The sequence below is a fragment of the Gopherus flavomarginatus genome, chromosome 2 (genome assembly GCF_025201925.1).
Source record: "Gopherus flavomarginatus isolate rGopFla2 chromosome 2, rGopFla2.mat.asm, whole genome shotgun sequence".
Taxonomy (NCBI): Eukaryota; Metazoa; Chordata; order Testudines; family Testudinidae; genus Gopherus; species Gopherus flavomarginatus.
This window is the reverse complement of record NC_066618.1, coordinates 198,984,802-198,999,735: the sequence shown is the minus strand read 5'-3', so window position 1 is coordinate 198,999,735 and position 14,934 is coordinate 198,984,802. Positions and strand designations below refer to the sequence as shown.

Here is a 14,934-nt window from a genome sequence, read left to right as displayed (position 1 = left end):
TATACAGCTGGTTGAAATGTTGTAGACAGAAGTTTCTGTCAAAAATAGGCAGTTTTGTCAAAAATCAAAGGTTTTTGTGGGAATATACTGATTTTAATGAAACTTTTGAAGGGAAAAAAGTGAAACTTTGTTTTGGCAATGTCAAAATGTTTCATTTCATTTGTACTTCTACATAATATGAAAATATTTATTTCAATATACTATATCATTTATATATTATATTTAATATTCCATTTATATAATATAACCTTTTAATACATTATAAAGGGTGAAATGTTGGAGGGCAAAGGTGATTCTAAAGTATTTGTTTGGTTTGATTTTTAGTTCCTGAAAGCTGAATATTGAGCATAACCTTGTAGAAACAGGTTCATAAATTTCTGTGTAAAATTGTTTTGCTTCAGTAAATGAAAACATTATCTTAAAACTCAAGGTAAGAAATTATTATACATTGTTTTATGTATCTTTATATAAAAAGTTACAAGTAGCAAGCATATGACACAAAGAAATAGAACAGTAACAACAGTAATTGTGAATGCATGCTTTTTACAATGTATCTAATAAAAGGGATTTTTTTTTGCCAACTCAAATATTCAGTAACATACATGCAGATTATTTTCTCACTGGTCAAATTCAATCATTTTGCTAGATGCATATCCAACAAACATTTCTATTGACGTGATTATGAATGGTTAAATACCTGATTTCAATAAACTGTTCCTGAAATTGGGTATCTTACTTCATAACCAAATTTAAAAAGAGGAAAAAAGAAAAAGAAAAATGACTAATAATGATGATAATTAGAGTCTTATTGCCATCTAGTAATTTTACTCAATACAGTTTGCTGAACTTTATCATGATATGAGAAAAGGTGGTCAGAGAGTCCATAAAACCTCTAGCTGGTGTTTCCATGGTCCATAGTTTCACATTTCATTGTAGCATGTTCAAAATCACTCAGGAGCGCACTATTCTCAAGCAGTCTATATAATGAAAACAATGTACATATAACAAAAGTTCAATGTATAATAATCTTCTTTCACATATTACACAACAGACAAGCTGATAAAGACATAAAATGTATTAACTGAAATAATACTAATATAAAAAATAAAACTAGGATAGTTTCAGCCAGGAACTAATTTCTTCTTCAAGTTTCCAGTAAATCTCAAAATGTATTTAAAAACTAAGGAGCACTTTGTGGCCAGCAACCAAATTACAAAAGAAACATGTTATTGTGCAATGGGAATATCTTGCTGAGGAAGTAAGAAACATCTATAACTCTTAGGTTTGGATAAAGGCAGTGGAATGAAATTTAGAAATGTATCCACTTTTTTTCCAGACCGTTGAAATAGTTCACTATAGGTTTTTCTTTTCACAGTCCCCATGTTTGTGTAAATATTTCTTCTCTGAAAACAAAACAGAGTTAAAATGTTTTCTCCCTATAAAGAAAAATATAGGTAGACAAATATATTTATCTATGTAAAAAACATTAAAGTATTTACACTTTCTCCCTACAAAATAGATATATACACTTATAAACATCTGTATAATAATTGTATATATAACGTGTATAGCCTATGATCTAGCTGTAACTTCATTTTGAAAGTTGAGATATTTATTCAAATAAATAGTGGTGGTAATAAATTAATTTCAAATGAACAGCCTACTAAATGACAAGTAAAATGATTTATAAATGGTAAATATTAAAATGACACTACTGACTCCCCAAACTAATAAAACTCTGCCTTGCCGCACTTGACTCTGTTGAATTATTCAAATGAATTGACAACAGGTAGCTTCATATCTTCATAACTAAAATAAATTAGGCTGCCAGATTTTGCATACTGTATCACGATAGGACTTTTAAAATGTAATTTTCATAAATGAAACATGAAACACCACATCCATGCAAAGCATCTGTCTTTATAATGTCCTTAAAATGCAGATCATATTTAGCAGTGGGATGTTACAAAGCTATCAAGTATAAGAATTTTAATAGATGTAATGTTTAGTTTATATCATTAAAGCAGTCATCTGCAATTTTAAATTTTCTCTCTCTCTCTGTATATATATTCAAAATTGACTTTCTAGATACAAAGATTTTAGCTTGCTAGCATATATATTAAAAACTATCAAACTTTGTCAAATAAAAATATATAATGGAATGCAACAGATGGTGCACGTGGCATTCATGTATGTTTACTTACCTTGAATTTGTCTTTTAGACCCTAGTTGTGTTGTACTCAGACTCATGTTTGCTTAGAGACCCAATGAGGCAGAACCTGGAATGTTATGGCTATTTCATTCAACATAATAATGTTTGCATAGAAAAAAAGAAATATATGCATATATACACTTAATAAAAAGTATATCTCTTGATAATTTGATCAATTTGTACCAATAGCATCAAGCCATTTACACTGGCATGCAACTAGACTAAAATAACTGACGAGTTTTTAAGAGATTTAGATAGCTTAAATGTGCACGCGCAAACACACACACACAAACCATGTAGGGCATATAAAACACAAAAGCACAACAATAATGTATGCAAGGCAAAACACAAATACATATAAAAAGTTTCTGAGTACTCTTTTCCAAATAAGTCATTCATAAGTGTTTCTGTTTTCCTTTTTCTTTACTTGTAAACTTTTAATCATTCTTATTTACAGGCATTCAAGATGCAATACACAGTAAAAATAGCTTCTGTATTTAAATAATATCAGACTTTGCTCTTTTTCATTGATTAGAAAGACTCTTCTCAACAACATTTTTATATGTAAATATATAAGAATATTTAATAAGCACTGAAATGTCTCATTTTAAGTGAGAGAAAGAGATGTTAATATGACAAGCAGTGATCTCATGGTTAATAACAGAACAAGTTTTGTAATATTTTGAAAATATTGTCATTCAATTTGTAGAAAACAGTGTTTCATAAGAAAGTGGGTTTCCTTCTTTCTGAAGAGTGTTTTGCATTGGTCTGTCATGCACCAAAATAGGTCAATATCCCCTTTTTTACTCATTTGTACTTTACTCTTGTCATGGATTATGGACAGTAATCAAGGCCACCTCTTAGCTATAAGGAAACTACATGCATGTAGTTCTTTCAAAAAACTAGATATTATCAAAAACTTCTTTGGTTTAGTAAACATTGTACGCACTCTTAGTTGAGAGGTTGTGTGTGTGTGTGTGTGTGTGTGTGTGTGTGCGCGCGTGCGTGTGTGTGTGTGTGTGAGAGAGAGAGAGAGAGAAAGAGAGAGAGAGAGAGAGAGAGAGAGAGAAAATGAAAGAACAGGGGTGAGGGGGCTTTAGGAAGGGAGAAGGTGGAGGGGGGTGAAAAAGAGAGAGAAAGACAGGAGAAAATATAATGGCCTAACCTACAAATAAAAAGAAACATAAAAAAATGAGGAAAACGGGAATATTTTAGGGGCAATCAAGTCCTTATGCAACAGTCTTCATCAAAAATCTATTGATACTGACCGCTGGACAGATTTATCATGTCTTGACAGCCTGTGACTTGTAGTTGGTACCTCTTCAATTTCATCTATCTCAGACGCATCTGCAGCATCTTGTGAGTAGCTATGCTTCATGACAAGGATATTTCTCCTGTTCATGGGCTGGATGAGGGGCTTTACAGGCTGGGGTTGTACTTCTGTCAAGACAGAAGCATCTCTTGTGCTGAGGTTACTACGGCTGCCCTTAGTGCTAGACAGTTGTGATCCACAGTGATGGTCATGAATGCATTTTGAAGATGATCTCCGCAGTTTATGATAATTTTCAAAGTCATCTGCTACATCTGCAAGGTCAGCTGCAGCCCCTGTCCCTCTAAGAGTACATAACTCATAATGAGGAGGCTCAAACACCTCCTGGAATACTGTTTGATCAAAGTCTGTTTTCCTTGGGACAAATTTTTTACGAGGTTGCTTGATCTGTACTATAACAGAGATAATAAGGAGGATGATCACAATGCAAGAGGTCACCCCAATTATAGTCCCACTGGTATTGGTAAGTTGGTCCAAAATGTTAGCCTTTCTTTTTTCTGTGTAAAGAAGAAAAGCACAGCATTAATATCCAATTAAAAAAGAAACACCGCTATCACGGTTTTGATGCTTAGCATAACCTTGTTTTTATTCTGTGTTTAAGTTTACAGAAGCAATTTTGTAAAAACAGTTAAAAAGAAATATTAATAAAAGATAGAGCAATCATATACAGATACCACAACCTTTCCCCTTTGCCAAGTGATAATCAGGATGTAACCAAACTCAAAGATATGAAAGGCTAGTTTAGTTTTTAAATGCTGTCTTCAGTTTCATCCCCAAATCCTCATTGTATTCCACAACAAAACACAAGTCTCATAGACTCATAGACTCTAGGACTGGAAGGGACCTCGAGAGGTCATCGAGTCCAGTCCCCTGCCCTCATGGCAGGACCAAATACTGTCTAGACCAACCCTAATAGACATTTATCTAACCTACTCTTAAATATCTCCAGAGATGGAGATTCCACAACTTCCCTAGGCAATCTATTCCAGTGTTTAACTACCCTGACAGTTAGGAACTTTTTCCTAATGTCCAATCTAAATCTCCCTTGCTGCAGTTTAAGCCCATTGCTTCTTGTTCTATCATTGGAGGCTAAGGTGAACAAGTTTTCTCCCTCCTCCTGATGACACCCTTTTAGATACCTGAAAACTGCTATCATGTCCCCTCTCAGTCTTCTCTTTTCCAAATTAAACAAACCCAATTCCTTCAGCCTTCCTTCATAGGTCATGTTCTCAAGACCTTTAATCATTCTTGTTGCTCTTCTCTGGACCCTCTCCAATTTCTCCACATCTTTCTTGAAATGCGGTGCCCAGAACTGGACACAATACTCCAGTTGAGGCCTAACCAGCGCAGAGTAAAGCGGAAGAATGACTTCTCGTGTCTTGTTTACAACACACCTGTTAATGCATCCCAGAATCATGTTTGCTTTTTTGCAACAGTATCACACTGTTGACTCATATTAAGCTTGTGGTCCACTATGACCCCTAGATCTCTTTCTGCCATACTCCTTCCTAGACAGTCTCTTCCCATTCTGTATGTGTGAAACTGATTGTTCCTTCCTAAGTGGAGCACTTTGCATTTATCTTTATTGAACTTCATCCTGTTTACCTCAGACCATTTCTCCAATTTGTCCAGATCATTTTGAATTTTGACCCTGTCCTCCAAAGCAGTTGCAATCCCTCCCAGTTTGGTATCGTCCGCAAACTTAATAAGCGTACTTTCTATGCCAACATCTAAATCGTTGATGAAGATATTGAACAGAACCGGTCCCAAAACAGACCCCTGCGGAACCCCACTTGTTATACCTTTCCAGCAGGATTGGGAGCCATTAACAACTACTCTCTGAGTACGGTTATCCAGCCAGTTATGCACCCACATTATAGTAGCCCCATCTAAATTGTACTTTCCTAGCTTATCTATAAGAATATCATGCGAGACTGTATCAAATGCCTTACTAAAGTCTAGATATATCACATCCACCGCTTCTCCCTTATCCACAAGGCTCGTTATCCTATCAAAGAACGCTATCAGATTAGTTTGACACGATTTGTTCTTTACAAATCCATGCTGGCTATTCCCTATCACCTTACCACCTTCCAAGTGTTTGCAGATGATTTCTTTGATTGCCTGCTCCATTATCTTCCCTGGCACAGAAGTTAAACTAACTGGTCTGTAGTTTCCTGGGTTGTTTTTATTTCCCTTTTTATAGATGGGCAGTATATTTGCCCCCTTCCAGTCTTCTGGAATCTCCCCCGTCTCCCATGATTTCCCAAAGATAATAGCTAGAGGCTCAGATACCTCTTCTATTAACTCCTTGAGTATTCTAGGATGCATTTCATCTGGCCCTGGTGACTTGCAGGCATCTAACTTTTCTAAGTGATTTTTTTACTTGCTCTTTCCTTATTTTCTCTTCTAAACCTACCCTCTTCCCGTAAGCATTCACTATACTAGACATTCCTTCAGACTTCTCAGTGAAGACCGAAACAAAGAAGTCATTAAGCATCTCTGCCATTTCCAAGTCTCCCGTTACTGTTTCCCCCTCCTCATTGAGCAGTGGGCCTACCCTGTCTTTAGTCTTCCTCTTGCTTCTAATGTATTGATAAAAAGTCTTCTTGCTACACAACACTTCTGTTTTGCTTCCATCACCCCTCACTAGCTATAGGAGATTCGGAAATGAGATCAATGAAAGCAGGAACAGTTTATGGGGATTTAAAAATACATATTTATTTGGATTTGGAACTCATCTGAACTCCTAATATTAATGAGCTGAGTTGATGGTATTCAAAGATTGAGCTGAATCAGGAGAAAATGGAGGAGGAGTTATTCAAAATAAGGTTTCCAGGAAAAATCCTCTATCAGCCATTATTTATTTTATTTCCTAGAACCAGCTTAATGAGTATAACCCTTCAGAACACCACTAGCCCCAACTCAAAAGGTTGATCCTACACACTATCTGTACCTTACTATGGGCTGCCAAGTGCCAATCTCTCCCTGCCTGCTAAAATACCTGTCCCAGCATTAAAAAGGTTCAATGGACTCTCAGAAAGGGAATTTCATTTCATCTCCCATTTCTATGTATTTCACTGTGGTTTGCTTCCTAATTTACAGGCACTAGGGTGGGCTGATGGAGTTCAATGGGAGTTGAAAGAGTTCAGCACCTCTCAGTACAGGAACTTTAGGTACGTGATTTTCAGTGGGAAATTGTGAATAAGGTTTAACTTTTAATTCAGCCTCATTTCTACTGTCATACTAATGCATAACAGATTGGTGTTACTTCAAAATCAAAGGCATTCACAACAAATCAGTAACACCCACTGCTTGGCCTGCAGGCACCTTATCTTGTGGCTTTCATGGTATTTAAAGTGATAGTTCACTCCCCATTGGCCTGCTACTGTAGATTGGGCCAGAGTCCTCCCAACTAAGTGAAGAAGACCTGGCAGCAGCACCAGATTCAAAAAACAGAAGCACCGCAATCAGCCTATTTGTTTGCTGGAGCCAGCAAATCTACTTCTCTAGTAAGAAATATAAATGGGGGAATAAATAAAAACATGCCTTAGTGGTAACGGTACTGCTTCAGCATGGCACTTAGACAATGTGAAATGAGATTCAGTCTAGAAATTGAAGGGAGGAGTGGGTCTCTCCCCTTTTTTTAATTTATGAAGAAAAAAGAAAAGCTTTTCTTCAACTGTAAGCCTAGCTTCTGCAAGGAATATTACTTCTTTTAAGTGCCTTATTGTGTTCATTGCCGGTATGAGTTCATTTACATTTTATTTTCTTTCCCTGCTTGTCAGAGGATTTTACAGACTTCAGTGCACTTATAAACTGACTGTTAAGCCACCCTCATTTTTCCCCCCTTAATTGGTTCCTAAATTTGGCTTATCTCATGTTTCCAAGATCAAATCTGCAGTGACAGAATAAGCAAATGGTGTCCACAGCCTCAAAGGAGAGTTAGTTAAATCATTTTTTCTGAAGAAAACAATGCTGAATTTTTCAAAAGTAAAGGGAATCTGACATAGGCCACCTGGAAACCAATGCCACCACCTGATCAGGAGTGCCAATATCTCTCCATGACACAGACATCATGCCTGCTTTCCTGCATCTATTCTTTAGCTTTCAACTTGACTGTGAGATTATACATGGATTTGGCTGCTTGATACAGAATTACTCCTGCTGTGCCTGGGGTTTCAGTGCTGCTGTTATTAGCAACAGGCATAACAACTGGAAAAACTGATTTCCAACATGATAAGGGATGCTTTTTCCCTACTTCCCCAGCCATCCACATTAATGTCAAAGTAGCTAGTGATAGACTAACCCTTTCTTTCTCCTCCTAGCCCACTTCATACAAGAACAAATACACCTTTATACCCCACCTCCTGCCCCACTACTGTAAAGGTATCTATGACATGGACTCCAAAGTTGAACAACAGACTAAACCTCACATATACATGAGAGGTAGCCAATGGGTCACAACATATACAACCAAGTTAAAAGCAAAGCAAAATGGCAACATTTTATCCAGGTTCACCAGTGTTTTCATCTCTTTTCTTTTCTTGGTTGCCTGCTGTATACTACCCCCTATTTGCCCTTGCTTGAAGCCTTAACCCATAGGTCTGGCACATAGGTTAATAAATCACTGAGTATAATCATGCTGTTCCCCACATAGTTAAATATCTTGACAATTCCAGCTCTATATACCTATAAATTACCTTTACAGTGGTTCTCATCCCAAGGATACACACAGTTCTGGAGTCCATTGCAGACCAATGTATTATTAATACACATATTACTATGGCAAAAAAATGAGTTGGCTTCACAGGGGGCTAAAAACAAAAAGAAGGAAAACCAATATTAAGCAGTAAATCACTCACCTTTCAATACTAAGAACATCTAGGAATGATGTAATCTTAAACAGCAATTAACTATATGACAGAGGTTCCTCAGAAGCAGTAATTCTTTATTATACTAGTTGCACCACTCAACTCTCAAATTGTTCACAGCACACTAATCTGGGGCACAGGATTTCTCTCATGTTTAAGATGGATGGGACTACTGTCCCATTTTTTTTAATTCTAATAAATATTCCAGTTTAGAATGTGTAGAAACTCAGTTCTAGATAAAATACTGGTGTCAGTGAATTAAGAGATTGATCTACCTATGTACTTAGACTCATATTACCAGCATCTGAACATAGTTATTCCACAGGAGATAAAATACTCTGAATGATAAGAAAGGAGAACTACAATGCAAATTCGTCCTTCTGTTAAAACATGTACAAAGATTATAAAGCTCTATGAACCAGGGGTAGTGCATAGTTCCTCTAAGGTGCATAGGCTGGTGGAATCAAGTCAATAATACTACTAAAGCCTCAAGATGAAAGTTGTTCTGAAGGCCATATATTATCAGTCTGCACATGCAAAATCAGTGCCATCAACAGGAATTGATAATGTTTATAAATGAACTATGCTGTTCAACTGCTTAAAGTACTTGTGCATTAGCCTGGTAAGAATTCTCCTTCAAAATGCTTTAAAAGGGTAAAATTAAAATATTTAATGCTACATATACAAAGTGTCATTTCAGTAACATTCCTTTTGCTAAAAGAAGAAATTCAATATAAACACATTGGTTTAAGCAAACATTTGTGCTCATAAAACACTAAAAGCATTTGCTTAAAAATTTGCTTAAAAAAACCTGAAAGTTGTTAAATGTTCTAATCACGTTGATTAACCTGAAAGGATTGTAGTGGTCACAATAATGACTTTAGAAGCCAACTGTTATTCTCATGAAAGCATGTGTCCTATGCTTTTTTTAAGTAGGACTTATGGTCACACACATGCTTGGCATTGAGACAGATGTACTTTAGAGCAGTTGCAGATTAACAAACTAAGAACAGTACAAAGGATTTATACTGTGGAACTTCATGACTTCCTATGTCACATAAAAAGAAATCCACTTTTAAAAAAGTGCTTAACTGCAGATTTCCATAATTGACTGGAACAGCTTCTTCAGAGCTGCTACAGTCTGTTAAGCAAATAATAAATGTTATCAAAACTTGTACATTTCCCAAAAAAATACAGTCACCCAATAGAACATAACAGCTATAATCTGTATTTTCAATTTTAGCACATACACCAAAAGCCACTTAATTAGCCAAGCAGATTATAATGACTCCAACAGAGCAGGTATGCTCCATCAGCTAAATAAAATGCCTTTTAAAAAAAAGCATAAATATGTATCCGTCTGATCATAAACATGTATTTTTGTGATAGTACCTCAATGTTTTTAAAAGGTCTTTTCATGTTTACCCTCAGACTTCCCCCGCCCCCCGCTTGTTTTCATCAGCGTGTTACTCTTAAAAAAAGCCAACCCTATAAATTGGTAGAGTAAAATGTACAATACTTGTCAAAGTACAGCTGGGTGAAAACTTGCCTTATTTGTCTTACATGGACTCCCGAGGTTGGGGGATCTATTCTTCTGTTTGAATCTTTGAAGGTTCCACCCCATGACCATTTGAGTTTGGAATTTAAACACCGCATTTCAAAACTAAAGTTCAACTAAGCTGAAATGGCTGGATTTCACCTGGCTTCCACAGAAAACCAACAGAACAGAGCAGCTTTGCTAAAATCTCAGCCCAGTTTGTTCAAAAGGCTGGGAAAAACTTCCCCAACCTTGCCATGGCCCCAGACTGAGTTTTAAGTTTCTTACAAGGAGGTTAATATTCTAAATTAGACAGAAACACTTACAATAGCTGATCATCAGTCTTGAGAGTGGGAAGAGTGAGAGATTGTGTTGCAGTAGCCCATACCTGCTGGTAGGGATGCACTCCTATCAGCAGATACGTGCTACTGCCGCAGTCTCTCTTGTTTTCTGCTGCTACTGTTGTGTGGAGCCACTTGGTGGTGAGGGCTGGTGGAGACACCATGTTATGTCGAATAGTTGCCTCCATCTGCATTTGTACATTATAGCAATAGTCAGAGATCCCAGTCAAAATAAGAAGCCTTATTGTACTGGGATCCATACACCATATATATACAAAGACAGCCCCTGATTCTAAGAGCTTATGCTCCAAGGAAAAAAAATTCACGCAGCCAGTCATGCTGAGCAGCCAGTCATGCTGAGGTATGTGGATATATGGCAAGGAGGAAGTAGAACACAGGGGAAGGGGACCAAAAAAGAATAGATTGGGAGAGAAGAAAACAGGAAGGGAAAGGAGAAACAATAAAAAGTTTGAAACAACAAATTAGAATAATCAAAACCTGCGGTGAGAAAAGAACAGCAAAGCTAGTCCATGCTCCATGGAGAGAAAGGTCTGAAGCAGCATTCTGCCCCTGAGAGTGTAGAGACACTTATGCCAGAACAAGACATAGGTGTCTTAGTAAATCCTAGCTGTTGTGGTTCTAAGCACCAGAAAGGAGACTAATGATGGAAAATCAACCCCAATAAGGGGAATTAGAGGAGTGGTTTAAAGGAAGAATAGGATGTTACAATGCACAGAAATAGAGGCAGATCCAAATGTGAGAATGGAGTGGGGGGGGTTAAAGAATACAAGGAGGAGATAAAAGCAGCATTAAGGAGAGAGAGGGGAGCATGGGGTACCCCAGAAAAAAAGCTAGGCAGAAGTGACAGCTGAGATGTAGGCAGGGCTGGAAAGGGGATGACAAGAATTTTATATAGAATTAAACAGGAAATCATTGAAGAAATTCAAGGATGGGAGACAATATGGTGAGAGAAGCAGCAGAAAATAATTTCTAGCAGCAGAATTTTAAATAAACTGGAGTGAAAAGAGGTGAGAAACATGGAGGCTAGAAACTAACAGGTTACAGTTGTCAAGGGAGAGACAAGACAAGCCTCAGTGTTCTAAGCATTGAGAAAGAGGAAGGTAAGGAAGAAAGTGTAGTTTAGAGAAGTGGCAGCAGATTTTAGAAAAAGAAGCAGAGCCTGGACATGTGCGGGGAAGGATAGTGAGGGATCAGAGGACATCAACACTGGAAACTTGTGACGGGGGGGTGGTGAAGGAATTCTCAATTTTGAGAAAGATGGTAGAAGACAGTTTTAGAGGAAATAAAAGTTCACTTTTTAATATATTTAAGGTTGAGATAGTGGGACACTCAAAGGGATATTTAAGGTACTTCATTGGAGATATGGAAGTAGAGGAGATCACCAAGGGAAAAAGTGGAAAAGGAATAGACCATGGACAGAATCCTGAGGGATGTCAACTGAAGTGAGGATGGAAGAAATGAGGAACCACTAAAGCAGTAGTAGGATAGGGTTTCAGGACAGGGGTTAGTCTATGGTGTTGAATGTAACAGACAGTTCTAGGAGGAGTATGTAGAAGAGGCCTTTAAACTAGACAGGAAGGACATCATAAGTGATGCCCCTACTGAGGGCAGTTTCAGAAAAGCAGCAAGGGTGAGGAACAGGTTAGAGGCTTTCAAGGTGAGGATGGGACTTTAGTATATTAAGAACTGATATGTTAAGCTTAAAAGTGAAATGGAGGAGGAGCTAAGCAAGAGTTTTTTAAAGGCAGAGGAAACAAGAACAAACAAAGGAAAAGAGAAAGGAGTAAGAGGTTGAGAATAAAAGAAAGAACAGCTGAGTGATGGAACTATGGGGAAAAGAGGAAGCAGGTGGAGGATAGGTCATGGCGTTAAATGTATAGAGAAGGAGGACAGCCTCAGAGCCAGTCTGGGTGAAGATGAATACAGTAAGGAACAGGATAGTAAGAGAGGGATAGCTCAGTGGTTTGAGCATTGTCCTGCTAAGCCCCGAATTGTGAGTTCAATCCTTGAGGGGGCCACTTAGGGATCTGGGGCAAAATCAATACTTGGTCCTGCTAGTGAAGGCAGGGGGCTGGACTTGATGACCTTTCAAGGTCTCTTCCAGTTCGAGGAAGCAGGATATCTCCATTAGTTTAAAAGAAAAAAGACAGGATAGAAATCTAAATGTAACAAATTCATAAGAATATACACCATGATTTAGATGTTTAAAATAGTCTGCTCCTCAATATGATGCCCTGAACCTTGGGAAAGGCATAAAACAGTCAATTACCCTTTGAGATTTTTTGATTAGTGATTCTTCTGGGACCAAAGGATGAGATCTAGCAGCAACACTGAGGGCTTATCAGTCCCCCAGTATACAAGGGAATTTGCTCCAGAGTGACTTCTGCATTTTGAAGAGACAGAGCAGTGAGAAGCAGCAGAGGAGTTTCTGAGCCTCAGTACTCCAGAATGTGGGCATCTCAGTCACTCCAGAAAGTAACAGAGAGGACTAGGGATGACTGGGCCTGATATGGCATCCGCTGAATATAATGATGAGATTTAGCTGGTCATTAGGGTCCCCTGAAGAAGATAGCACAGAAGATAGAATGAAGATGGCATCAGGTAGAGTGGGATGGCTGATCATAAGGTTTGGTGAGATGCCTGAAAGTTTCAGAAAATGATGCTGAAAAAGACCAGAGTTCAGGTTGTGTGTCACTAATGTTAGGGAATATTTTAAATTTGGGGGTAGAGTTCTATTGCTCACAAAAAGTAGCTTTTTATATCACTAGCTACAGCTAAGTGCAATGTGAGAAAACATAGCACACGCTTCTCCACACGCTTCTGCAACAGTAGACTGACATACCCACACTCATTTTTCCCCTGCATCCCAAAGCAGGCTTAGATAAAGATCCCAGAAGGAGATTGGACTAGAAGTTCATAATGTACACTCATTCAGCACAATGACCAAAATTATAACACAACCCATCATATTAGCTAACTTGCTCTATTTTTCTTTTATAACTTTAAAACTAGAATTTTCTTATGTTTTGAGTTAAAATTGTAATGTTTTAAATAGTCCATATCAAACTAATGCACCAGTTAAAGGTAGTTTTAAAACCATCTAACACTTTTCCCAACGGCCATTTGAATTGCTGCCCAGTCATTTAATTATTATTTGACTGCAGTGTATGCCATGTTACAAACACAGAGAATCTTTGTTTTCTGCTTGATTCACATCCTCTCAGCTATTGAAAAGGTTGGACACAAGATGGTGCACTAACACCAGAGGATCTAAAAACACATTCAACGCTCAGAATATGAAGTAAATGGATGACCTCGCAGAAAGAAGAAAAAAAAACTGTTTCTTCTTACAGCACTCATTAGGGACAATGACTAAAACCCCATATATAAAAGGTACAAAATGGCCTCTCCCCTGAAGGCCTAGTGTTTGAGGGCACTTATCTGCAAAGTTGGACACCCAAGTTCAAATCTCTGCTCCAAATCAGGCACAATCTCCTTCTGTTTTGTAATGGATCCTAAGTCCCCTTGTGAATCTACTCTGATGTTTTCCCCAAAACACTATTCAGTAAATTTATGTCAAATTCTTAAATGATTTTGCTCAACATCAAACTACACTTTTCAGCAAATAAACCAATCATCCAAAATTTTTTGCACAGCTCTAATTCAGAATCATTCCATATGCCCAATTTATATAATACAAAACAAACGAAAGCAGTATTTTTTATTTGTTCAAAGTCTAATTTGCTTCTTTTACCTATAGATAAGGTAAAGAAAAGCTAATGGTCCTCTCAGCAAGAAATGTTTTATACATAATTCAGGCAACTATGATTCAGGAATAGCCCAAACCTCTGCTACAGCCCCAAAAAGACTGTGTGATACACACACATATTTACATGCAGTATATTTGATTTCTGTGTATAATGTGAGTGAAATACTATTATTTACCTTCACCAAATTTCTGTAAGCTTACATGGCTATTCTAAAAAACAAACTATTATACAGCAGTGTCAAAATATTTGTATAAGGTCAAATCCTGACCTGTCATTGAACAAGTGAGGCCAGAGCTTCACAACCCAGCTGAACTCAGTTACCATAGAATGGGTAGTGAATTCTCAGAGGCATGCCCTCTTCAGGAACAGCAATGGAGCAGCTCTTCCCCATCCTCCCCCTGCCATATCTCTTCTCCTAGGATATTTCTTCACTGCACAGTTAACCCAGACTCTTACCTGTGTTCTAGCCCAAACCTCCCTCCTAACCATCCACACAGAAAAACCTCTGACTCAGGTTTGGAGGTGCTTTAATACTGGTCCAGCTGGGGGTGTGGGTTAGAATCCGTGCTCTGCTTTACACTCAGGCTGGAACCCCCCACTTTGTGGTGAGGATGCAGGCTAAATCAAAAGCCAACTGTCCTCCAGTGCTTTTACATAATTCTCCTGAAAGACAGTTCTCTTGCAACTGATAGTTGACTGGAAAAAATTGGGAGTTTTGACACGAAGAACCATGGGATATTCCCTGAGACACAGCTGAATGTAGAAATAGTGAGGACACAGCAATAATGGTAGGGTTTTGCAATGGGGATGCCCATACACAGGTGCTCAGACCAAGGTGTTGATCACCAG

At 37.7% G+C, this 14,934-nt stretch overlaps 1 protein-coding gene across 10 annotated transcripts in view; it reads right to left on the bottom strand.

The window, feature by feature from the left end:
• Nucleotides 1-274: 274 nt before the first annotated feature.
• NETO1 (neuropilin and tolloid like 1) overlaps nucleotides 275-14,934 on the bottom strand; it is an 85,480-nt gene continuing 70,820 nt past the window's right edge. For 3 of the 10 annotated variants that reach the window (XM_050941818.1, XM_050941817.1, XM_050941822.1), the window contains 3 exons: nucleotides 8,246-8,359; nucleotides 3,481-4,039; nucleotides 275-977 (listed from right to left, as the gene is read on the bottom strand). In XM_050941818.1, coding sequence (XP_050797775.1) covers nucleotides 893-977; nucleotides 3,481-4,039; nucleotides 8,246-8,359 — 758 coding nt within the window. In that variant the 3' untranslated portion in view covers nucleotides 275-892. Of the gene's footprint in view, nucleotides 1,404-2,204; nucleotides 2,294-3,480; nucleotides 4,040-8,245; nucleotides 8,360-14,934 lie in introns of all 10 variants that reach the window. The other 7 variants (XM_050941821.1, XM_050941823.1, XM_050941820.1 and 4 more) reach the window with 7 other exon arrangements.